The 25,034-nt window shown below is 47.5% G+C and overlaps 2 protein-coding genes across 2 annotated transcripts; both read right to left on the reverse strand.

Annotated features, from left to right (window-relative positions):
- Positions 1–6,256: 6,256 nt before the first annotated feature.
- On the reverse strand, positions 6,257–11,148 carry SLC22A17 (solute carrier family 22 member 17). Its single transcript, XM_051980481.1, has 10 exons — positions 11,050–11,148; positions 10,494–10,908; positions 10,304–10,407; positions 9,814–9,968; positions 9,196–9,361; positions 8,770–8,915; positions 8,379–8,484; positions 7,935–8,161; positions 7,459–7,570; positions 6,257–7,066 (listed from the first exon to the last, which is right to left on the reverse strand). The coding sequence occupies exons 2-10, from the start codon at positions 10,878–10,880 to the stop codon at positions 6,778–6,780; spliced, it is 1,692 nt and encodes a 563-aa protein (XP_051836441.1). The 5' UTR covers positions 10,881–10,908; positions 11,050–11,148; the 3' UTR covers positions 6,257–6,777.
- A 1,065-nt stretch (positions 11,149–12,213) lies between these two features.
- On the reverse strand, positions 12,214–23,236 carry EFS (embryonal Fyn-associated substrate). Its single transcript, XM_051980482.1, has 7 exons — positions 22,704–23,236; positions 21,762–22,504; positions 18,521–18,793; positions 16,041–16,181; positions 15,108–15,842; positions 13,941–14,036; positions 12,214–13,432 (listed from the first exon to the last, which is right to left on the reverse strand). Exons 2-7 carry the CDS (start codon positions 21,771–21,773, stop codon positions 12,998–13,000), a joined length of 1,692 nt encoding a protein of 563 aa, XP_051836442.1. The 5' UTR covers positions 21,774–22,504; positions 22,704–23,236; the 3' UTR covers positions 12,214–12,997.
- Positions 23,237–25,034: the final 1,798 nt, after the last annotated feature.

Here is a 25,034-nt window from a genome sequence, read left to right on the forward strand (position 1 = left end):
CTTTCTCTTTTTGTTGTCGTCTAGAGATTCAAATCAGAAAAGCCTCACTTATTATCTTCATCGTGTCTCCAAATTACAGATGAACTGGAGCAAAAAGGGGCTCAGTGACTTGTCCAGGTCATACCACTAATGTTTTGAAGTTGAATTTTAACTTTTCCTGACTCCAGGCCATGTGTTCTAGCCACTGGATTGCTTAACTGTTTTGGACTTGTTATTAATTCAAGCCATCTAATCCAGATGTAGACTTTGTGATTTATAAGCATTTCGTGATGGCTTTTGTTTGAAATTTCACTTTTGGCAGTCAAGTTCCCCATTCTTTAATTAGCTTTCCCACATATAATTTCTTTACCATATTGACCTGCATTGATCTTTTTGAACTTCCATAGCTTGTATTAGATACTTGTCATTTTGGCCACTAGTCATAATAGTTTCACTTTTTTTCCCTCTCCAGTTAGTAAATTATTTGAACAGAGTTATATTCACCAGGTAAGTACTTGCTGTTTGAGTACATTTAGGGGATTTGTGGGATGAAGAATAGCTTAGTGACTGCTGAAGTGGATTAATCTATCTTACCCGTTCATGAGGTTATAATTTGGCTTGCTGTAACATAGTTAAATTTTCCTTTCAGGTTAAGACTGGTTTGAGAGAATTGTCTTGTATGATTGGTCATTTACTGTTTTAGGAATTGGAGTATCCCATCTCTTTAAAAATCTTGTGGGTCAGAGCTGTGTGGGGACTTGCTTGGCTGTTGGAAATAATTCAATCCTTCCTTTCTTGGCCCAGTCTTTACTAAAGTAGAAGTTAATATTTTCTGTGACTTGCTTCTACTTCCTGTTCCTTTAAAGATATTCTGGTTTGTTTTCTGTTGGAGAACTTTTCAATTCTCTTAACTTTAAATTTTTAAACTTCATCTTAACATTTAAAACAGAAGGTAATTTATTTGTAACCTGTTGATACAAATTTTGGGGATTGGTGACAATAAAGATTAAATATTCTACAATGAATCCTAGTTCCAATCCTAAGGTTCAGATTTCCTGCTCCTCCAGATCTGATTATTTTGCTGTGAATCTTACACAGTGTACTCATTTTAGATGAAAAATATGACTCAGAGTAAGAGTCAAGCCTTGGCATTCTCCTTACCACCTAGTCCTTTGGAAGTAGAAGGGACTTTGGATAAGCTGCCTCATATTTTTTGAAGGTGAGATACTGTACTGTGACAAGTAGATGGTTCTGTATGGCACATGGATGCTAAGATTTAATGGCAGGAAAGTTAAGTACCCCACAAAGCAAATTACTTAGTTATTTTACTAGAGACTCATTCAGCCTTATATTATCCTGACTTTGGGGAAAAGTCCCAGATGATTTTTTTTATGCTTAGTGAGTCCCTAGCAACTAAATCCTTCATGTACATATACATGCTTTTTTATAAAATTGTGAACTATTTGAGGACAGAAGCTGGTGCTGTAATTTGTTAAAAACCAAGAACCTGAGTGGGGGGAGGGGAAGTGATGGATAAATCAAGTATTAAGTATTTTACATATCACTGTTCCAGGGCCAGGGTTAAGCACTTTAAAATTGTTTTCATTTGATCCTCACCCTATGAGGCTGATGTTACATTTAACCCATTTTGCATTGAAGGAAACTGAGGCAAACAATTTGGCTACAATTACATAGCTAGCAGAAGTTTGAAGCTGGATTTGAACTCAGATGTTCAGTCTGACAACAGTATCCACAGTGCCACCTACCTGTCTAAGAAATGGACAAATTAAGTTACTTCCTTCTGATGTCATTGGATATTTATTACAATGTTATCAAAAGGGATTTTATAGAAGTCGTATTAGGTCACCATGACCTTGACCTTTTCTAATACTGTGGAGAGATGGAGAATTGGTTACAGATCTCAAAAGTTCTGCCAGACCCTTAGCAAACTGGAAAGGCATCTAGTGTGATCCCAGTGATGAATTGTGTTCTCTGTATATTGATTAAGAAAGTTCACCCCCAGGTTAACTATAAGGTGGCACATTTTTTCAGCCATAGTAATTGCCAAAAGATATTTTGGAGGGATAACATACTCTTGTAGCAGGGTAGGGGAAACCATGCCAAATGCTAGATCCTTAAGGTATTAAAGCATTCAAATGGAATTTAAACGGTGAAGAATGTTCCTCTCCTATCTCTTAACTTCTTTCATTGTGGATCAATGTGTCATCCATGAATATATTTCAGCCTTTATTGAACCTAGGTTTTGAGTCAGTAAATTCTAGTTAGCTCAATAAAATCATCAAACACATGATTAGGGCAAACTAAAGTAGCAATTTCTTTTATTAGGGTGTGAGAACTTCAAGGTTCAGAGACATCTGTTAAATTCCAGTGTTTAGGATTTGATGAACCAGGTATACTTACTGCTTAGAATTTTTTTTTGGTAGATCTGCAATATTTTGCCTATTCAGCTACAGGATAGGTACCTCATCACCTGAATGCCTGGCTCTTTCTACTACTTTGTGACCACAATAAATGCTTTATCAAATGTCCCCGTAGCCTTGTAAATTTCATAAATTTTGATCTCTGTATCTTAAGATTTGGCTCCCAAAGCCTCTATTCTAAAAAGCTTTGCCTCATCTTCCCAGGAGTTGAGCCCTTTTCCAGGCTCTGTAATATTGTATATTATTTATCCATATACTTGTTTTCCCCACTAGAACACAAGCTCTTCCAGGGCCAAGAATTTTAATTTTTTTTGTTCCTCAATATTTCTCTTTATGTACGTCTTTCTGCAGGCAGGAATTACTTTATTTTAGCTTCTTTTCTCTGGACTTTTTCCAGTTCTGTGAAAAAACAACAAAAAGCATATATACATCGACAAGGAAATTAGTTCACTATTTTTTCATCACTTTTGAAATTACTACTCAATAGCATACACTATCCCAAATTATTGGCAGATAAAGCAGCCTGAGATTTATATAGAATCTTTTTTCCCCAAAATACTCAAAGACCTTTTTCTATATATGATTTTAATAGTTCATGCAGATCAAGAGTTTTATCTGGGATGGGATAATTTCCATATTACCAATAACTCGAGACTACAGGTGAAATTCCAACTTCCACTGTCTTTTTCTCATATAGTAATTATGCATCCCAGAATTTCTTGATCCACATTTGAAGAGCATTGCTCTTTAATGAAACATTCATTACAAAAGAATTTTTCTAATAGGGGACAGCCTTAGGATTTATACAGGTTTTCTCCCCATCCCCCCCAAAGATCTCACTGCTTTTTATAGGTTTTTTTTTGGGGGGGGAGGGGTGTTAAGTGACACCCAAGGTCACACAGCTAGGAAGTGTTAAGTGTCTGAGGTCAGATTTGAACTCTGGGCCTCCTGACTTCAGGACGGGCACTCTTAACTACTGTACCACCTAGCTTCCCTAGGGTATGCTTTTTTTTTTTTTTTTTTTTTTTTTTTATTAAATTTTTTATTTAATAATTACATTATATTGACACTCATTTCTGTTCCGATTTTTTTTTCCCCTCCCTCCCTCCACCCCCTCCCCTAGATGGCAAGCAGTCCTTTATATGTTGGATATGTTGCAGTATATCCTAGATACAATATATGTTTGCAGAACCGAACAGTTCTCTTGTTGCGTAGGGAGAATTGGATTCAGAAGGTATAAATAATCCGGGAAGAAAAACAAAAATGCAGATAGTTCACATTCGTTTCCCAGTGTTCTTTCTTTGGGTGTAGCTGCTTTTGTCCGTCATTTATCAATTGAAACTCAGGTCTCTTTGTCAAAGAAATCCACTTCCATCAAAATATGTCCTCATACAATATCGTTGTCGAAGTGTATAATGATCTCCTGGTTCTGCTCATTTCACTTAGCATCAGTTCATGTAGGTCTCTCCAAGCCTCTCTGTATTCATCCTGCTGGTCATTTCTTACAGAACAATAATATTCCATAACATTCATATACCACAATTTACCCAGCCATTCTCCAATTGATGGGCATCCATTCATTTTCCAGTTTCTAGCCACTACAAACAGGGCTGCTACAAACATTTTGGCACATACAGGTCCCTTTCCCTTCTTTAGTATTTCTTTGGGATATAAGCCCAATAGAAACACTGCTGGATCAAAGGATATGCACATTTTGATAATTTTTTGGGCATAATTCCAGATTGCTCTCCAGAATGGTTAGATTCGTTCACAACTCCACCAACAATGCATTAGTGTCCCAGTTTTCCCGCATCCCCTCCAACATTCATCATTATTTTTTCCTGTCATCTTAGCCAATCTGACAGGTGTGTAGTGGTATCTCAGAGTTGTCTTAATTTGCATTTCTCTGATCAATAATGATTTGGAACACTTTCATATGAGTGGTAATAGTTTCAATCTCATCCTCTGAAAATTGTCTGTTCATATCCTTTGACCATTTATCAATTGGAGAATGGCTTGATTTCTTATAAATTTGAGTCAGTTCTCTATATATTTTGGAAATGAGGCCTTTATCAGAACCTTTAACTGTGAAAATGTTTTCCCAGTTTGTTGCTTCCCTTCTAATCTTGTTTGCATTAGTTTTATTTGTACAAAGGCTTTTTAATTTGATGTAATCGAAATTTTCTATTCTGTGATCAGTAATGGTCTCTAGTTCATCTTTGGTCACAAATTTCTTTCTCCTCCACAAGTCTGAGAGATAAACTATTCTATGTTCCTCTAATTTATTTATAATCTCGTTCTTTATGCCTAGATCATAGACCCATTTTGATCTTATCTTGGTATATGGTGTTAAGTGTGGGTCCATGGGTATGCTTTCTTTTTAAGAAGAAACCTGAAACTACCCTTTTCTTGGAAAATACTATGCTTATTTTATGCTTTCTTCATCTTTTGCCCACATGCTGGAAATGCCTTTCTTTGAACTTTATTTAAACCAGGAATGGGGAAAGTGTGTCAAGGCCCACAGATCTTGTAAGGCTTGTGAAATAATTTGCTAAGGCCACTGCAAACAGCGACAAGCTGAAAGCTGGGTACATCATCCCGCTGCTTTGAGTGCTATGTGTTGATAATTTTGTATGGCATGCAAATGTTAAAGATATCCAAATGGCCCTTGGAGAAAAAAAGTTTTGCTCTATTCCTGATCGAAACAAACCTTACTTTTAAGGTTCAAAAGGAGACATTCATCTTCCTGTTCTTCAAACAATCCTAATAAAAACTAGGTCACTTCAGCCTATGATGACTTTAAACATCACTTCTTCTGGACCTTAATTTCTCCATCCTTAAAATGAGTGGACTGGATTATATGACCTCTAAGGATCTTTCCAGTTCTAATGTCCTGATTAGCATAAATCAAAGGATTATAAATTTAGAGCTGAAGGAGACCTTTAAAATTATTAAATAGGTTTTACTATTGAGGACACAAACCCAGAGAGAAAGGGACTTGAATAAGGTCAAATAGGCAGTGGCAGAAGTGGGATTTGAATTCAGGACCTCTGGCCAAGTCTTCTGTCTACAAATTAAGCACTTTATCCCATTCTACTCTGCTTTCTATTTTAAATGTCCTCTTCCTCTAAACTTTTAATGGCACTTGTAGTAACAATAGTTTACATTTCTCTTGGACACTAATTTACAAGCATTTTCCTATCAATGTAGCCAAGGATGTAATGCAAGCAATAGAAATCGTTTGGTGTCTGAGTAAGGTGGCTAGGCAGCAAGCTGCAGTGTTCTGAGCTGCTTCTTCATACGTACTATGTTGGTGATGTTTAGTTTTTACATGTTCATCTTGATTCTCCATTCAGATTATGATATGTTCCTTGAGGGCCTAGATTCTGTTATCCAGTGCTTTTGTCTTCCCATAAGATCTAGGACCCACAGTAGACTCAATACTTATTGCATGAGTAAAGCAATTCATGAGATTGATAATCCTCTCCTGCTTTGGGCAGCTGCTCCCCATTCCTACATCTAAATTTTTCTTGAAGAAATTTAGATACGGCAATTTAGGAGAACGGATCCCCAAATGAAATATTCTGGCCCCATTAAGGCAAATGTGCTTACTCTCTTTTATCACTTGCTCTCCATTAGTTGTTCAAAGGATAATGGCTGTGATGAAGGAAAGCAGCAACATTTTTTCCAGAGCCCAGTGAGATGGAGGAAGTGGTAGGGTAGGGGATTGATATGTTTCAGATTTCAGATACCCTCTCATTCCACCCCTTCCCTCCCCACCAAAAAAAAAAAAAAAAAATCATGTAGAACAGGAAAAAAAATGTTTAGGTTCCTCATTCTTTCATTTAAAATTTCTTTATTGAAATATAAGTAGTAGGCCCCAGTGTGTGAAGTCTGGGTATCCCTGGATGAGACTAGAGAGACCTGCTGTTCTCAGTGCAGTCCACACTTGGTGTCCTTTGCTAGGGGATTGCTGTATAGAACCCCATGATCCCTCCCCCAGACACCAGTCTTGGGCGGGGGGGGGGGGGTGGTCCTACAAAATAGCAGGGAGGAGTACGTGAAGCAGGCTTGTGATCTCCCCTTGTCTAATAGTGGCATCCCATGGGCTGGGATGCACTTAACTCCACTTTCCACATGGCCTTCTTGGGAACTCCATCTTCCTATTGGATGAGGTTCACTCATGTTTTGTGGCCAGACTTCCCTCTTCCCAAGAGCCCACTCTCGGCCTATCTTGGGCTTTGTATGACCAGCATGGCATGCTAGGGTGTTTTCCATCTCCTTCATGGCATCTATCAGCCTCTGCATTTTGAAGGCAGTGCCCCATTCTCCTGTTAGCAGACCCAACACGAAGCATTCAGAGGGCAGGCGTTGGTGTGGCAAGAAGGGGGACATGGTCACAACGGGTTGGGGGTGGTGGCCTTAGCAAGGAGGGCCGACGGCAGAGTTCCCCATCCCGAAGGGCCTCTGGAAGGGCCTTGCGTTTGCTCTCAGGCAGGAGCATGATGCTAAGAATGCAGAGAAGGGCACAGGCTGCCAAGACCACGTGCTGCAAGAAGGCACCTCGGCCAGCGTGGAGCCGCTGCACTGGACCACTCAGCTGGCCTAGTGCTCCTAATGCCAGGATTAGGCCCAGGCCCCGTCCCCTGTGGAAGGGGGGAAATGAAATTCAGACACAGCCTGAAAATGCCAATTCTGACCCAAATTCCCCTTCTCAGTTTAGATATACCCGCTCTGTCCCCTTCCTTCACAATCCCCTTCCTAATATTAATATTTCTTTACATGTGTTATTTCATTTGATAGTCAAAATAATCCCCCAAAATATTAGTAGAATCCCCATTTTTACAGAAGGAAAAATTAAGACTGAGAAAGGGGACTTGCCTAGAATCAGATAACTAATAGCTCTGATAAGACCTAAACTTCTGACTTCAGGGCCATCATTCTCTCCACTGTCCAGCTTGGACTTTGCCCTTAACTCCCTTAGAATCAGGCTGGAGAGGACTCACTCCCACCTGCGTCTCCCCCATCTCGTTCTCACCGGACTGTTGTAGGGATGACCTCTGCAGCAAGAAGGATGCTGAGAACACTGGCAGCGTGGGCAAAGAAGAGCCCGAGCACAGAGAAAGTGATGATGGCCACATCGTTCAGATCTGCAGGAACAGAGGGAAGAGTGTCGGAGCCCAGAAGGCCTCACCTGCCCAGCCCACGGTGCCCTCGTCCTGCAGGCTTGGCATTGCATTTACTGGGCAGCATGCCAAAACTCATCCCCTGGGATCTAGGCTAGTACTTTGCACACAGCTTGCTTTTCCCAACAAGTGTGTTGATGAGAATGGAATGGAGTGGGGTAGGGTTGGCAATAGAAAAGGTGGTAAGAGGAAGTGTGTATGAGGCGGTGCTCATCTATCAGAGAAATGGGGAATTTCTCTGGACAAAGGGTCAGGGGATTTCGTGTATCTGATGGGATCACAGCCCCCAGAAAAGGGGCAGATGTCGCCATGGCTCTGGGATGCTCACAGTCTCTCAGGCCCAGCAGCACAAGAGAGGCAATGCCGGTGAGGGTCATAGTGAGCAGCAGGATGCCCCGGCGGCCAAAACGGTCAACGGTAACCCCCAGAAAGACACAGGCCAAGCCAGCTGTGCCTCCAGCCAGCAGGGAATACAGGTTGAAGTCGACCTGGGACTTCCGTCCCACTCCTCCTCCCACAAGCTGGTAGCAGTGCCTAATCCCATGGGCAATGAAGCTGTAAGGGTGAGAAAAATGGAAAGACTCGAGTCTTTATCCTCCAGTTCCCTCACCTCTGCTGGAACCCAGTTTTCCAGAATCCAGGCTGTCCAGCTTATGTGGGATTCTTAATGTGTAACCTACTGGGCTGAAGTCTCCCCCATCCCCAACTCCTTGAGCTCGGTGCCAGAGAGGTGCCCCGTCCACCACCCCTTGCCGCTTTGTTCAATGCTCACGTGGTGAAGCCCAGGATAAGTAGGTTTTTCCAAATGTTTCGACAGCTGAGTAAGGCTGAAAGCGAGATCTGGGCAGTTGCAGGAAGGGGACAAGTGTTCTCCAGATCTTGGAAAGGGAGGGAAAGAGGGAAGTATACTCCAGAAACTGAAGTGATTATATGGGCACACACCTAAAGTTACATGGTGATCTGGTCCCTGAGCAGGGACTGTCTAGAGTCAGAATCCCCTCTGGGATATATGTGAGGGCCTGTTTTTAGAGGGGGAGGCCTCTCTGAGGCTAGTTTCCATAGGAGGAGGCCTGCCTGGCCTTTTGAGGTCACCTACATGTCCACCCACTGAGAAAGTATTCACCAGCTAAGAGCTCTCCAAGCCTTCTTCCCTCGGTCCTCACCTCTGAGGGCTTCTTCAGCTTCATCTCCCAGTGGTTCCCCATGAGGCCTGTTTCTTTGAGCCAGAACTCTCAACACAGCCTGGGCCTCTGTTGTCCGCCGAGACACCAACAGCCACCTCGAAGACTCCAGGAACAGACCTGGCCAGCTAGACAGGCAAGGGAGACGATCATCGGGGAGGGAGGGAAGCAGACACGAGTTCTGGTCACACAGCAGGCTTCTCCCTGCTTGGAATTCCCGATCCTGGGGACCACCTTTGCCACTACTGGGAAGAGGAGGCTGGGGAAAGAGCTTTAGGAGCCAAGGGGAGACGGTGTTGGGAGAATGAGGGAGTGGACTGGGTGTGGGGGGGAGAGGATTGGATTCACAAGAGCAGTTCCCTAGCTCTATGGGCTAACTGGTGGAGGACATTGGGGGAGGGTACTGACCCATAGAGCAGGAAGAGAATACAGGGAGCTGTGATCAATCTGAGCAGAAGTCTCCAGTCCTTGCAGGCCAGAGCCAGGCCCAGGAGCAGAAACTGTCCCAGTACTCCCATCAGCTCCCCGGCCAGGATTGCCCGGAGCCGCTGGGAGGGCTCACATAACTCCAGGCCTGAGGACGTGGCAAGGGCAGGTCCAGAAGAAAAAAGTGGACAACATGAGAGATAGAGGAGGGCGCGGGGAAGGGGAGGTAGGAAGCAGAGAGGTTAGGATGAGGTGAGGCCTTGGGTAAGTGCAGACAGGCTGCGGGGCACAATGGTGGTCAGCGGGAAGACCTCGGGAAGAGGAGGCCAGGCTCCGCGCAGTTTTGCTTTGGCTCGAGCTGATCCCCCCTAAGTGGGCTTACATTTCTGAGCCTGGGGCTCTCACCTGTAACATGAGTTGGCATAATTAAGTGCTCTCTAAGGGCTAGGCCTCGGGGAGGCTGCTGGACTGAAGGAGATGAGAGAGAAGGAAGGCAAGCCTGGAGAGGAGGAGTTTTCAGTAGGGTGGGGGGCAAGGTAGGGCCGGGGGGATCCCCGTAGGGAAGTGGCAGAAGGCAGGGAGAGAAGGAGCTGTACTCACGGGTCAGGTAGAGGCCAAGGTCAGCCCCAGCCAGCATGAAGCCCAAGAGGAATCGCAGGGCGGTGAGACCAGGTGGGGAGCCCGCTGCAGCCCCTCCTACTCCACAGGGTCCTGCCAGCCCCAAGGCCAGCAGCACGACCCCTCGGCGTCCTACCCTGGAGAGGAAGGAGGACCTTCCATCACAGTATCCCACAGCCTCCTCCCTGAACCACAGTCAGCCCCCTGAATTGCTAAGATTCACATTGGCCCCCGTGGCGTGAACCAGTGGCTTATGAGAGCATCGGGGAGGGGCGGGTAGAGCTCACCATGTACCTGGGAACTTTGAGAACTAGAGAGCTGACTTCTAAAGATGGGCTACCCTGCCACAAGGACTCCTCCTGGCTCCCCTGGGTAGTTTTCTTCACGTTTTCTCAAGCCTGGCTTCCCTTAGCTCACTTGCTCCTTAGAGGGGTCTCCTAGTGCAATGCACTCCTGCCCTGCATATACATACCTGTCTGTAGGATGGCCCAGACCCAGGTAGCCACAGGCAAAGCCCAAGAGGAAGAGGATCTGCTCCAACGTTACCTCCCAGCCCCTTTCACAGACTAGATCCCACTGTGGAGGGGGAGAGAAGGGTTCGCTGGGACGGAGAGGGCAGGAGATTCCCCAGGGAGCTCCCAAGTCCTACCCTTCACCCTCACCTGGGTGACCATGTTGCCACGGAGCACAGGGAGACCACTGTAGTCCCAGCCATGGGGGCACCGGGTGCTGTTGGGGGGGGGTGGGGAGCAGGCCTCTTCACTGGCGTTGAGGGTCGGCTCCCACCCTGAGGCATTGGCCTGGCGGCATCTCAGGGGCGGCACCAGGGTGAGGATGGGGTCTGAGGCCAGACCCAAGGCCACGAACAGCAGGGGCAGGCAGCTCAAGCCCACCTGCACCTGCTGGGCCCTCCCCACCACCCCCACCTGCGAGAGCAGCGACTCGAAGCTGGGGGGCCCTATGGGGGCTGCCAGGGACAGGCTGCTCCCCAATGCATCAGGAGCCGCTGGTCCCCCTTCCCCCTCCCCTTCGCCCTCCCGTGGCTCCATTCACCCTGGAACGGAGGAGGGACCCGACCTGTAGGGAACAAGAAAGAAAAACAGGGAGGAAGGGGAGGGATGGAGAATGACAGAGGGAAACAAAAGGAGGGGCGGAGGGGGGAGATGGTGGAATAAGGGGTGGGTGAGGTCTATGCACTTTTGAGGGGCAGTCACTCACCCCTCTGGGGCTGGCGGGGGTCTCTATGGCCCTTGCGCCTTTGCTGCTCCCCCCATGGGGCGAGGGGGTCCTGGTGGCCAAGGAGCCAGGGCCTACTGCTGTGGCTTGGAGGGGTGCCTCCTCTCCCCTCTCCGCCCCTGCTCTTCCTTCCCTTCCTCTGGCCCAGTCTCCCGCCTCCTTCTCCCCTCCCTGCTATTGATTGCTCCGGCCCCACCGCCCAGCCCTCACTCCACGGCTTTGCTAGATTTCCCACCCTACCCCCCCTTCCTTTCTTCAGCTCGGGGCTCCTTTTTCTCTCCTCCCCTTCCTTTAGACTCTCCTCCCCTTCCCGGGTCCTCCTGGACTCACCCTCTGAGGGAGGGAACCTCACTCTATCCGCCCTTCTTCTGAGCGGCCTCAAGGCTCGGGAAGCACCCGCGCCAGGGAAAGGGGAGAAGGGGGAGCTGGGAGCGGGCGGAGGTGCTGGCCCAGCGGCAATCCGGCCCGCCGCTCCCAGTGCCCGGCTCCGGGAGAGCTCTAGGAAAGGGAATCGCTGGATCTGCGGCTAGAGGCCCTGGGTGGAAATCCCAGGCTTTCCACCCCGCGCGGGTCCTGTCCCCTTACGGCTGTGTGTGTGGGGGGGAATGGAATGGATATCATCTTCTCATCTCCCTTCAAGCTCGAGACCCATTATCCTATTACGCTCCTCACTTCCTGAGATAAAGCCTTGGAAAAAAGGGACTCTCCTATTTCAAGGGAAGGGACCACAGGGAATTTTGGATATTACTGCATTATTAAATAAGCCCAAGCAAAAATTCTCATTTACTCCGATATCCTCTCCACATTTGTTCTTCGGTTTTTATAGGATGCAAAGAGTCATGTAGCCCTCCCTTCACCCTTCCCCAATTCCCCTTCATTTTACAGACGAAAGAACCAAAACCCAGTCGAGCCCCAGGCCGGACCCCCAGCAAGTGTCAGAGTCTGGACCCAAACCCAAGACCTTTGGCAGCATCAGCACTTTTCTACTGTTCCACACCACTTGGTTTATTTTACAGGCTTTCATGTCCTCGGCCCTTCACACCAGTCCTTCAGTCTGTCCCCGTTCCCAAGTACAACTTTGAGAGTAATGGCTTCTCTTCCCCCAAGTATCGTACTAGTCAGCACAAAGACAGACAAGCACAGACATGGATGACAAAGAGCAGGTTTTATTGAGGTGCACGGTTCCAGTTTATGATGCTCTTTGCCTTCCCTCTCTTCTCCCCCCTCCCCACAGTTTTCTCAGGGGCCTTCCCAGGATCCCATATTCAGTTCCAGAAGATCTCCAGCTTCAGCCACTCCCCAGTGGCCTGAGCTGTGGGCTCAGTGTCCTGCTTTTTTCTCACCTAACCATCTCCCTTGGAGCTGCAGAGGGTCCTGAGCTCACCCCATCACAGGGTGCAAGGGAATGGCTTTCCTGTTCCTCCAGCTTTTTGCTTTTGCCATGTGTCTTTTCTTCTTGAGACTGAGCGGGAGAAGGAAAGGGACCAAGTGCCCAAGATGGGGGCAGGATGAGAAATCCTCCCCCCACCCACTATGGCAGACCATGTGCTTCCTCTTTTTTTCCCCTGACAATCTGGGGAATAATATTAAATATAAATAATTTATATAAAATGGCTCGTACAAAAAGCTGCTGAAGGAAGATATAGAGAAGAGAAGGAGAATCCAAAATAGGGAACTAAGGGAGAATGAGATGATCAGAGGGGATGGAAAGGATCGAGGGAGGACAACTGTCCCATTCCCTGCATCCCATAGGGCAGCCATGGCGGGGAGGACAGAAGGGGTTAGGGACCTCCCTGAGGTCTCCAGATACCCAGGGAAGAGCTGATCATTTCAGGCAAAGGAGAGAATTCTAGGCTGGATTGGAATTGGTGGGGGGTCGGATTTGGAGAGAAGGTGGGGAGGGTGTCCAGCAGGTGGGGAGGTGTGATGCTCAGGGTGCTAGGCCACTGAGCAGGGTAGTGAATTGCAGTGCTTGCCCAGCCAGCTCAGCCACCCGCTGGGCCATCTCTCGGGCAGCAGGACCTGAGGGGTAACCTAGAGCAGCACCCTTGACAGCCAGCACAGCGGCCCGTAGTGCCTGACCCAGGGCTGCCCCCGCAGTGCCAACCTGGGCACGCAAAGGAGCTGACGCAGCCAGCCGGCCCAGGGTGTCCCCTACAAACACCAGCCGGTGGGCTGCTACTACCACTCGTTTGCTGTGGGGCACAAATTGTCGAGGGGGGTGATTGGCTCTGGTACTGGCCAGCAAGGCTGCCACGGCTGCCTGCAGAGCCGAATAGTGGCTCTGGCACTGCCCAGCATAGAAGTGCAGCAGCTGCAGGTCGCCCGAAGGCAGATCGAGGGGCTCCCCTGGGGCCGGGGCCTCCTGCAAGGAGGAGAAGCGGTGTTACTAGGGAGGCTGTGCCAGAGTGCCCACCTTTAGGAGCGGCTGACAGGGCCTTCCCCCTCTGCACTTTACAATCCCTTCCCTTAGCATTTATCCTGAGATAGAAGTATCCAGTACGGGTGAGGGGCCCAGAAAGATAAGTTACTATCTGAGGGTCAGGGCTAGAATTAGAAGTCAGGTCTCCTGACTTCCCACCTGCTTCTCTTTCTGTGGCTGCCTAGTTTTCTGCCTCTAACTGAGTAGATCCCCTTTCCCTAAATTATAATCCCTTAAATTCTAACCCATAGGACTAATATTTCCTAAATTCTAATTCCTTTCTCCTTCACTCTTGAGTTCTAACTTTATGTTGTTTCCCATTCTGATATCTTCTCATCTGAGTTTTCAATCTTTCCCTTGAAATTTTAACTTCTCTCCTTGATCTTCTATCTACTCCCCTTCCCCAGAAAAGTCTCCCAAAGTTCCCTGCCCACCCCTAGGGGCATTTTACCTGTTCTTCCTGCAGAAGTCTCTCTCGAAGCATCGGCTCAGGGTCCCCCGGTTTGGCTCCATCCAGGGGATCAGAGCCTTGGATTCTTTCCATCCCCTGCAGGAGGGGACCCAGTGTTTCAGTGAAGAGGGAAGAGAAAGCCTGGCTGGGGCTTTCATTACTTCCCTAGACTGCCCAGTTGGCTAGTTTATCCTTTTCCTTCTTTCAGCTCTTACATCGTCATCATTTGCCTTAAGGTTTGTGCAAAGCATTTTATGTGGATGATGAGGATTTGATCATTTATATTATTTGATTTGTTTTCATGATCTCTGGTTTTCCAGAATGGCTCAGGGCCATAGGAACTATTTAAATTTGGAACCGACCTTAGAACTCATTTAATTCTCATCCCTCCCCTCCATCCCATGCTTTCTCCCACCCCAGCCCCCTACCATTTTAGAGATGAGGAAAAAAAAGCTAAGAGAAATGAAATGATTGTCTCAAATCACATATGATGCTCCCCTACACTATGGTGCTCCTACCTACATCCAGGAGGCTGAATCAGAAGTGTTGGTTGGGTTTAGGGACAGAGATTTGACATTTGGGTGAAAGACAAAGCATGAGATTAGGGGTCAAGAGCCTGAATTTGGCAACAGAATTGCTCTCTAAAACTAGGCAGAAAGAAGTGGTCATATGATGCTTTGGATAGAAGGTTAGCTTTGGAATCTGAAAAAAGATCTGGGTTCAAATGTTACCATCCCTATGGGATGACCATGGGACAAATCAATTAACCTGTCCCTTCTCCAGGTACAGCTCTCTGCACCGAGGGTGGTAGATCGGAAAGTTTCCTAGACCAATAAAATCAATTCTTCCACCCAAGAAAAAAGTGACAGCTAGATGGTACTAAGACTTTTGGAGAACTTTCTGTGGCTTCTACTCTGCCTCTTTTCCATTCTGTTTCTCTTGAGAATTAATCAGGGGCAGGAGAATTAAACAGAGGTGGTGCAGTGGATAGAGCAGCAGCCCTGAAGTCAGGAGGACCTGAGTTCAAATGCACCCTCAGACACTTAAGACTTCCTAGCTGTGTGACCCTGGGGAAGTCACAGCCCCAATTGTCTCAGTTAAAAATAAAATAAAATTAAAAAGAGAATTAAATCAGTTGAGGGATCAGTGCTCAGAGGCTGTGCTCACCTTGAGATGAACGTAGTCGTACTCCTCTCCCAGGGGGATGCCCTCATACTCATTGTGGGGCTCTGCTGTCCCTGCCCCTGCATCCCCCCCTCGGCCCTCCTCGGCTCCCTCTGTTTTGAGCCCCATGTAGCTGGGCAGACGGGGAGGTGGGGGGGGCAGTGGCCGATCCTGGATACTGCCTTTTCTCCCAGAGGCGGGCGAGGGCACGGGCGAGGGGGCCGAGAGTTCCTGCACAGGCAGAGCGGGCAGTGGACGCCGGGACAGGCTCTCAGTGGAGGGGAGCCGGGGCCGCGGAGGTGGGGGTGGACTTCGGGCCAGGAGCAAGGCTAGGGTCTCCAAGTCACCGGGGACAGGGTTGGAGCCAGGGGGAGTAGGAGGGGCAGGAGGCAGCGGCTCCTCAGGACCCAGCAGGGGCACATCATAGATGGCTTCATCGCTGCTGCTGGAGGTGCCCTCTCCCAGAAGCTCTTCTGGTGCTTCGTACAGATTGAGCAGGGCAGATGCCCGCTTCAGATTGGAGGGGGCGGCATAGAGGGGGGGCTCTGGCTCCCGGCCCCCTTCCCACTCGAGGTCGAGTTCGGGAGACGGCTTCAGAGCTGGCGGGACATCATAGGGGGCATCATCTTCCCCAGGTTGCTGAGTGGATGCTCGAGCTAGGGGTCGGGGGAAAGGGACTGGGGAGTCGTAGGGGTCATTGGGGGGAACTCGAAGAGCAGTGGGGGGCACATCATAAACCTGGAGGGAAAAAGGAGCCAGGGTCAGTGAGACTCCTAAAGAGGATCCTTACCCGTCTGGTTCCCTCCCAGGGAATATCCTCGCAGTCTCCAAAGCTGGGCAGATTCTCCTGCCACGTTCCCTCCTTCCGCCTGCCAAGGATATTCCCGGACTTCTTTTAGGCAGGGGCCCCCGGTTTTCTAGCTTCTTCTTCCTCACCTCTCGAGTATCTCCAGGGGTGTCTGTCTGTGTCCCACTACTTCTGGGGACTTTGTAGATGGCATCCGGTGATGGCGGGCAAGGCCCAGGTGAAGGTCTTGGGGCAGAACAGGGCCGAGGTGGTGGTGGGATCACATATACCTGAAAAAGCAGCAAGCACAGCATGAGTTAGGAGGGCCGGGACAGCAGGGAATAAGAGAGCCATAGCATGGTTCCAGGTGGTATGATGGAAAGAGCTAGAGCTCTTGGGTAAGAGAAGTTTCGTTCAAAACTCTTTACTACCTTATATAACTCATTTAACCTCCCAAGCCTTCAGTTTCTGTACCTATAAAGTTCCTCCACTTCTCTAAATCTGGGGTCCAAAAAAAAGTTAATGCTAAATGAGAATTTAGAAAATATCTGTTCCAGGGGGGTTTTAACATGGTGTCTGTGAACTTATTATTACTTTTTCATTCCTATAGAATTTTTTTCAATAATATTTTTTCCAAATACATGCAAATATAACTTTCAACATTCACCTTTGCAAAATCTTGTGTTCCAAATTTTTCTCCCCTTCTCCTCTCTCTCTCCTCCTCAAGACAACTAGCAACCAGACATAGGTTAAACATGTGCAATTCTTCTCAACATATATTCTCAACATATTCGTCATACTATGCAATAAAAATCAGATCAAAAGGGAAAAAACCACTAGAAAGAAAAAAAACCAAGCCAACAAACAACAAAAAAAGGTGAAAATACTATGTTTTGGTCCACATTCAGATTCCACAATTCTCTCTCTGGGGGTGGTTGGCACTTTCCATCCCAAATCTATTGGAATTGCCTTGACTGACTAAACTGTTACAAAGAGTCCAGTCCATTCCAGCTGATCAGTGCAATTTATTTTAAAAAATTATCATTGTTTGATAATTTTTTCAATATAATCAGTGCAATATAATTTACTATAATTTGATATATTTAAATACATTATTTTGAGAAGTGACCCATAGGCTTTGATAAATTGCCAACAGGGTCCAGGACATGCAAAAAGGGAAAGAATACCTAATTTAATCCAACTTCCTGGACCCTCTTCTCTGCACCTCTTTTATTACTTCATTTGGTGATCTCATCCGTTCCCTTGGAGTAATTATCATTTCTATGATGATAATCCTTAAATCTATAGTACTTAATCCTAATCTCTCTGCTGACCTCAGGTCTTGACTCTCCAACTAGCTTGGGGCATCTCAAACTAGCTGTCCAGTGCTCATCTTAAACGCAACATGTCTAAAAATGAACTCATTATCTCTTCCTCTGAATCTTCCTCCCACCTCCTAGCTTCTCAATTACCACCATCCTCCCAGTCCCTCAGGCTTACAACTTAATAGTCTCCTTCACATGTCACTCTCACTCCCCATATCCAAGCCATTTTTACCCTTACAACTCTCCAATAGGTCTCCTTCTGTCCCCTTGCCACCAGTTCAGGCACATCCTCTCTCTCACATTGATTCTACAATTGCCCCTGAAGGGTCAGCCTACTGGAGGGTCAGCCCTTCTCAAATCTCTCCTCATTCCAGTTCATCCTCCATTCATCCACTAAAGTGATTTCCCTAAATTACATTTCACTCTCCTACCAATAAATTCCCTACGGCTCCCAGAATCAGGACAAAATCCTCTGGCATCCCCTTTGTAGAACCTCATCTTCTCCTACCTTTCTAGGCTTCGCACATCTTTCTCCACATGATGCTCTCTTTGATATGATAACCCTGATCTCCCAGCTGTTCCTGGAACAAGACACTCTGCTTACCTCTAGGCTTGGGGGATATTCTCAGGCTGACTCCCTTTCCTAAAATCCTTCCTCTCCTCTCCATCTCCTGGTTTTCCTTCAAATTCCAACTAATATATCATCTATAGGAAGCCTTTCCCAACCCATCTTGATCTTGGCCCTTTCCCTCTCTTAATCATTTCCTATATATCCTCAATCTAGCTGGTTTGTATATATTTGTTAGTTTTTCATCTTAGAGAATAAGCATATTAGGGTATTAGCAACTCAAGGGCAGCATTTTAAAAATCCTTATCACCTAGTATACTGCCTGGCACACAGTAGGCTGTAAGAAATGTTTATTGATTAACTGACCTCATCTTATAAACAAAAGGAAATCAGAGCCATTGAAGTGAATTGGCTCCCCCAAGATCCCACAGTTTGTTAATAAGTGTCAGAGACAGAATTAGAACTGTGATCAACTGATTCCATACTCTCTACCACGCTATGTCTTCAGTCTGAGAAGGAAAGCTAAAAGGGTTAGTGCAAGTCAGAGAAAAGAATACCAAAAAAGGCATGGGGAGTGAGAGCTGGTAAGGAGAGAGTTTTTTAGATTGGGGGGACCAGGGAAGGAACTATATCCACAGAGCCTGGGGCACTGAGAAGGCTGTAGGGAGTAGGACTATCTGGGGTCTTCAAGCTAAGGATGGGGAGGGAGAAAGTTATCTTCTGGCCTCTTACTTACTTCCTGTTCCACCAGACCTGGGCCTGGATCAGATGTACTCTGGTGAGTAGGAGGCACCTGGTAAAGGCTGGACTCAGGGCTGGGGCCAGTGGGGAGAAGCTTCACTCGGTTGGCAGGCACAATGCCCTGCTGGCCATGGAGGGAGCAGAGACACCAGCCCTGCAGCCCCCCGGCCCCTTCCCCTTGCAGCACTCGGAGTACATCCCCACGTTTGAAGGACAGTTCCTCTGGAGATTCTGCTGTGTTGTCATAGAGGGCCCGGGCCAGCTGGGCCTTGGTAGGAGAAGAAAAATGAGAGAGGAAGGATTTTATTACCAATATTCTTCTTTAAATGAGACAGTGTCTATTTAAATCTTCCCATGAAAATTAATAATGATAGCTTACATCTAAATGTAAGGCCATAGGAGTTAGCACTGAAAACTTTCTAGTTTAAACTCCCCATTTTAGAGATGAGGAAATTGAGTCTTAGTAACATAAAGCACCTTGCCCAACATCATCTGGGTAAATAACTGAGCGGGAATTTGAATCCAGCTTTCCTAAATTTAAATTACAGATCTGCTCCTTATCATAGCTCAGTGAGGGGACTATCCTAAGTATCATCACACTGGGTATTATATTGATTTTGTAACCCCTGCTGCCCAAGGGCCAAGTATTTTACTTTTACTTCTGAGGTATGGTTCTAGGATACCCTTAAAGAATTTGGGGCTTCTCTTTGTAGTGGCCAGAAACTGGACACTGAGGGGATGCCCATCAGGAGAATGGCTGAATAAGTTGTGGTATGTGAATGTTATGGAATATTATTGTTTGGTAAGAAATGATCGGCAAGATGACTTCAGAAAGGCCTGGAGAGACTTACACGAACTGATGCTGAGTGAAATGAGCAGGACCAGGAAATCATTATATACTTCAACAACAATACTATATGATGATCAATTCTGATGGACGTGGCCATCTTCAACAATGAGATGAACCAAATCAGTTCCAATAGAGCAGTAATGAATTGAACCAGCTACACCCAGCAAAAGAACTCTGGGAGATGACTATGAACCATTATATAGAATTCCCAATCCCTCTATTTTTGTCCGGGTGCATTTTTGATTTCCTTCACAGGCTAATTGTACACTATTTCAAAGTCCGATTCTTTTTGTACAGCAAAATAACTGTTTGGACATGTATACATATATTGTATCTAATTTATACTTTAACATATTTAACATGTATTGGTCAACCTGCTATCTAGGGGAAGGAGTGGGGGAAATGAGGGGAAAAATTGGAACAAAAGATTTTGCAATTGTCAATGCTGAAAAATTACCCATGCATATATCTTGTAAATAAAAAGCTATAATAATAAAAAAAAGAATTTGGGGCCTTCTCTCATCCCTGCTATTGGCTCAAACCTTCACCTATTAGATTCTCCCACTTTTACCAATCCAAAAACCCTAGTTCCACTTAACCACTTAACAGACGAGCTGTTACAAAGGAATATTTACTTCAAAGATATAGCAAGAACAACAACAAAAAAAAAATTCTCTTCAACACAGACAGGAGAGAATCATAACTTAACTCAATTCCTACATAACATCAGTCCAAGGGAGCTTAACCAATTTGCTCATAATCAAATAGCTAATAATAAATTAGAATCAGATTGCTGGTCTAAGGCTTCTGATTTAAAGTGTGGTCTAATATATAAGCTAGGAGGCAGCTAGGGCACTGGGCCCGGAGTCAGGAAGAGGGAGCCTCAGACATTTACTAGCTGTTTGACCTGTGCAAGTCACTTAAATTCTGCCTGCCTCAGTTTACCACCTGTAAGTGGGGATGATAACAGCAGCTGCTTCCCAGGGTTGTTGTGAAGCTCAGTTCCTGGCATAGTAGATGCTTAATATTCTCTCCCACCCCATAAGAGGATTCTTTCCCCTACTTCACAAATCAAGAAAATAAAGTTTTAAAAGGAGATGGGCCATGGAGCTACCGGACAGTGGAACCCAAGAGTCCTTTATCCCTTGAGCCTGCAGTCTTTCTTTAGAGGATTGGAAGATATTATTTTTTTTGTCTGATGGTTCCACATACGTCATAAATGGAGGGAGCCTCAGACGTTTTTGGTACCATTCCTGCCAGTTCAGAGATCCTGAGGCTCTCCACCTTTCCCTAGTTTCTCACTGCATAGGGACATGGGACCAAGACTAGGAGCAACTCTGTGCTCTTCTTGGGTATATATCTGTTTCTACTCAAAAATATCTTGGAATCTGGTGGAAAGATATTGGAAAAGCTGCAGAGTTGGTTTTCGAATATAGGGGTCTCCTGAGAAAAAGGAGGGACTCTCATATTTGGATAGAGACTTTGGGGCAGGGCAAAATAGGAGAGTCTTTGGAATCTGGCCAGTGGGGATGAAGCCCAGTGCTGGGAACAATATATAATTGCTGATTGATTGGTTGATGAAGGGGTGGGGTTTCCCTTGCTCTCCCTGCCCCCTATTGGGTCCCCCCAGCTGACTTGGGGGGATGGCTCCCTTCCCCCATGCCCCCGCCTATGAGGTTTGTTTAATGGGGGGTGGCAAACAGCCATGTGCTCCCTGAAAGTCCCCCCTCCCGAAATCCCATTCTGCCAGCTGTCTCCTCCCTTTGTCCCCAACCTCCAGTCCCTGGAAAGTGGCCTGAGGCTCACTGACATCATCTCTCTCCCTCACCCCTGTTTTTCTTTCTTTCTCAAGCTCCTTATCTCCCTCCCTTCCATTTGCTCCTTTCACTTTCTTCCCTCTCAGTGGGGGTGCTTGAGGTCCCCCTTTCACTCCCTCAGTTCTTTACCCTGTCTCCTCAAGTTGCCCCCTCCCCTCCTTCCTTTCTCCGGCTTCCCAGTGCTGTCTTCCTAGGGAGCTGCCACTGGCCATCTGTCCTGTTCCTAAAAAAAGCCCTAGGATTTTTGCCTTCATCCTTTGCCCTCTCCCCACACATCACAGGAGCCGTCTCAGGGAAAAAAAGTAGGGGAACACAAGTGTGGGGAGGTGGGGGAGGGAGAGACCAAAAGGAAGAGAAAGGAGGCTGCGTGAAAGAGAGAGTAGGGCAAAAGTGAGGGAGAGACTTAGACAAACAGCCGGGAAGACCCAGAGATGAAAGGGACAGAAATAAAAGGGGGGATACGGGAAGGACCGAGGGCCAAAAGTGAAAAAACTAAACAAAACTGGAAGCAGCTTTACGACTTTTCTCCTTGCCCCTCATCCAATCCTTCACCCCAGATTGGGACTCACCGACACAGCCATGGTCCCAGAAGCTTGTCTTCTCCTCCTCTTCCTCCGGACTGGCTTGGGTTCTGGGCAGATTCAGCAAGAAGCTCCCCACATCATGGTCTGGGGCTCGGTGCCAGCCCCTTCACATGGGGAGAGGCGGCCCCCAGTCTGGGGAGGCTGAGCGGCCGCCGGAGCTGAGGTTTGAGGAGGAGAACACAAACCCAACAAACCCCTGAACTGAGACACGGCCCTTTGGGACACGCCGAAGGAGAGCTTTCCTCCAAGTCTTCACCCAAGGCGCTCCAGCAGCTTCTTTCCCCTCCCAAAGCTGCCTTGGAGGTGGAGGGTCAAGGAGAAGGGTTCCTCAGGAGCCCGGGCTCCGGGCGCACCTAGCACACGCCGAGATGTGGGGGCGTCGCAGGGGCCACGGGCAGCGAGGACTGGGACAGCTTCTGTCCCCGAGGCCGTCCAGGGGCAGGGCTCGGGGTGGGGAGGATCCGGGACTTGTTTGGCTGGGTGGCTAAGTAGGAACCAGGCCCGCTCTTGGCACCTAAGGGCAGAGGAACTTGGAGAAAAGTTCCTCAGAGATGAGGTTTAGAGCAGCGTTGGGACAGGGATGGGGGGAATGGGGAAAGCTGGGAGAGAGGGAGACCGCGATCCGGAGAGGGAGCCAAGACTGGCGCTTCGGACTCGGGGGAGATTGCGAAATCCTGCTAGAGCCGCAGCCAGGGACCTCACAGACACCGGGGCTGGGGTGGGAGCAACTGGAAGAGAAGGAGGCTCTGAAGTTCCGAAGGGCTGCTGGGCCGGAGACCCCCCTCAAGAGCACGCAGACAGCCCCTGACAGAAGCTCGGGCGCACCCTGGCTCACACCCACTCAGGCCAGCCCGCCTAATTCCCCTCGAAAGGACCCAAGCTTGGCACCTGCCCTCACACACACTTACAGGGACCGGGCACACTTACCAACTCACTAACTGGGCCACACAGGCTGGGGAACAGCGGTCCGACTTCCAGCCTCATGCACCATCCTCAGCAGCCGCTGGCCACCGCTCACCCCGCCCCCGGGCCCCCCGACGCTCTCCCACCCTCAGCGGGGAGCCCCCTCCGCTCACTGCCAGGCCGCCGGCGCCTGCTTTCCCGGGGGGCCGGGGCTCGGGGGACAGTCCATCCCAAACTCCAAAGTGTCTCCGCTGAGGAAAGGAGGCGAAGGAAGGAAGGAACAAAAATATCGGAGAGGTGGAGGTGGGTCCGAGTGGGATCCTCCAGGAAACACACACACAGAATCCCCGTCCCTGGGGCCGGGAGGCGGGCGAGGAGACCCCCGGAGGGGACAGCCCAGTCCTCCGGGCGTGCTCCGCCCCCCCTTGTCTTCTCTCCTTCCCTCCTTTCTTTGCGCCTCACTTGCTTCCTCTCGTCTTTCTCTCTGTTGTTTCTTAGTTCTCCTTCTCTCTCTGCTTCGTTAGCTTTCCCTTTCTCTGTTCTGGGACTCAGTCTTGAGGATTAAGAGGGAGGGAGGCAGAGAGGGAGGGAGGAAGGGGAAGGAGGAGGAGGAGGAGGAGGAGGAGGAGAAAGGAGGACAGATTTCTCTATAGAAGGGTGTTGAGTTACAGCTCCAGTCCCCCTCCGGCCAAACCGCTTCTGCTGCGGCCGCTGTTTTCCCTGCCCTTGCTGGCTCTTGCCCCCTTCTTTCCTCCCCGCTGGATTATATAGAATTAGAGATACAGTGATTTCTTGAGATTTTTCCGCCCTGTTCCACCTCTCTTTGATCCCTTGGCTTTTATCGTTTTCTTTCCAATCCCTCTTCTCTACTTTTTTTGGTTCATCTTTTTTCTTTCTTTTCTCTTTTATCAGTCCCACTTCTGCTTCCCTTTTCTCTTCCCAAAGATTTTTCTACTCCGATGACATTCCTCAAGATAGTGATACCCACTCCCAGACTCTGTCATTGTAAAGGTTATAAAAATGAATTTGGTTTGGGTGACCAAATCCATATTCCAAAGAAGGAAGTTTTGACCTTTTCTCTGTCATGGACCCCTTTTGTGAGTCTGGTGAAGTCCCCGGACCCATTCTCAGAACAACGCTTTTAAGTGCACAAAATAAAACAGGTAGGAAAACAAAGGAAACAAATTCTATTGAAATACAGGTATCAATTAAAAAAAAAAAAAAGCCCACACCATATTTATGGACCCTAGTTTAAGAAACCCTGTCTAAAGGGGAGAAAGTTCCTGTGTATCAGGTGTGCATGACAGGCCTGTGGAATTAATGAATTCCCTTAAGATTAAATTTGTACGGATCCTCACCCAAAGTGTACTCAAAGCTGTAGTGCATTTGTTCAGATCCAGCTGTTTGGTTCCAGGATTGGAAGGAGGCCAGTTCTCAAACTCTTAAATTCCTCAGCCAGTCTGGGCTTGTCCCATATTCTAGCCCTGCCTTGTTCAGCACCCTCTGGAGAGCAGGAGTAGGGACTGTCAGGTACAGTCTTTAGGAAGACTTTGGTCTTCAGGAAGAGCAGGGTGCTATTTTAGTCTGAGGGAGGTTCTGTCCTGTCTCTATTGAAATTTTGTTTGTGGGGGGGAAAAGGGAGTTGCCACAAGTCAATCCGCCCAATGTCTCTTTTTTGGCCATTACAATCACCAATTCACTCTCTATTTTCTCTCTTCCCATCTAAAGTTTCTTTTTTCCTGCTTTAAAAAAGAAAAAAAAAAAAGACCATCCGTTTTTCTACATGAAGAAGAGCCTCCTGGCTTTTGATGAGTCATCTATATTCATGGATGCTCTTTTCCCAGGAGCGGTGAAGGGATTGCACCCATCCAGACACGTTCTCGGGCCGGGTCTTCAGGTGTCAGAGAGGTGACTTTGCCCTTCACTTAGCTGGCTGCCAGGTGAAATCTGTGGCTGGGGAACAGGGTGAAGCTACCTGGGAGGCGGAGTTAGTCCTTCCTCTTGGGAGGTGGAAGGTGCTGTCACTTTGTAGGTCACAGGCCTTGGGAATAAGTGAACTCACTAGCACCATGACGTAAGCCAGCTGTGTACATTCTGGGGCAGACAAATTAAAAGCTTTTTTTTTTTTTTTTTTTTTTTGGCATTTTGATTTAGGGGATTGTCCTTTAATGCTAGGTTGAGAACAGGGTGGATCTGAGTTAGGTTTGGACAGGATTTCCCCAGACCAGATCATCCCCAGGATAGATGTGAACTACTAACTTTCCATACCCCTTCCCATGTTTACAGTGGCAAATTACCCTCTTTAGAACAAACTTCCAGCTGCCCCTGGTCTGATTTTACTCCTCTATGTTAGGC

This window comes from Antechinus flavipes, chromosome 2 (assembly GCF_016432865.1).
Source record: "Antechinus flavipes isolate AdamAnt ecotype Samford, QLD, Australia chromosome 2, AdamAnt_v2, whole genome shotgun sequence".
Taxonomy (NCBI): Eukaryota; Metazoa; Chordata; class Mammalia; order Dasyuromorphia; family Dasyuridae; genus Antechinus; species Antechinus flavipes.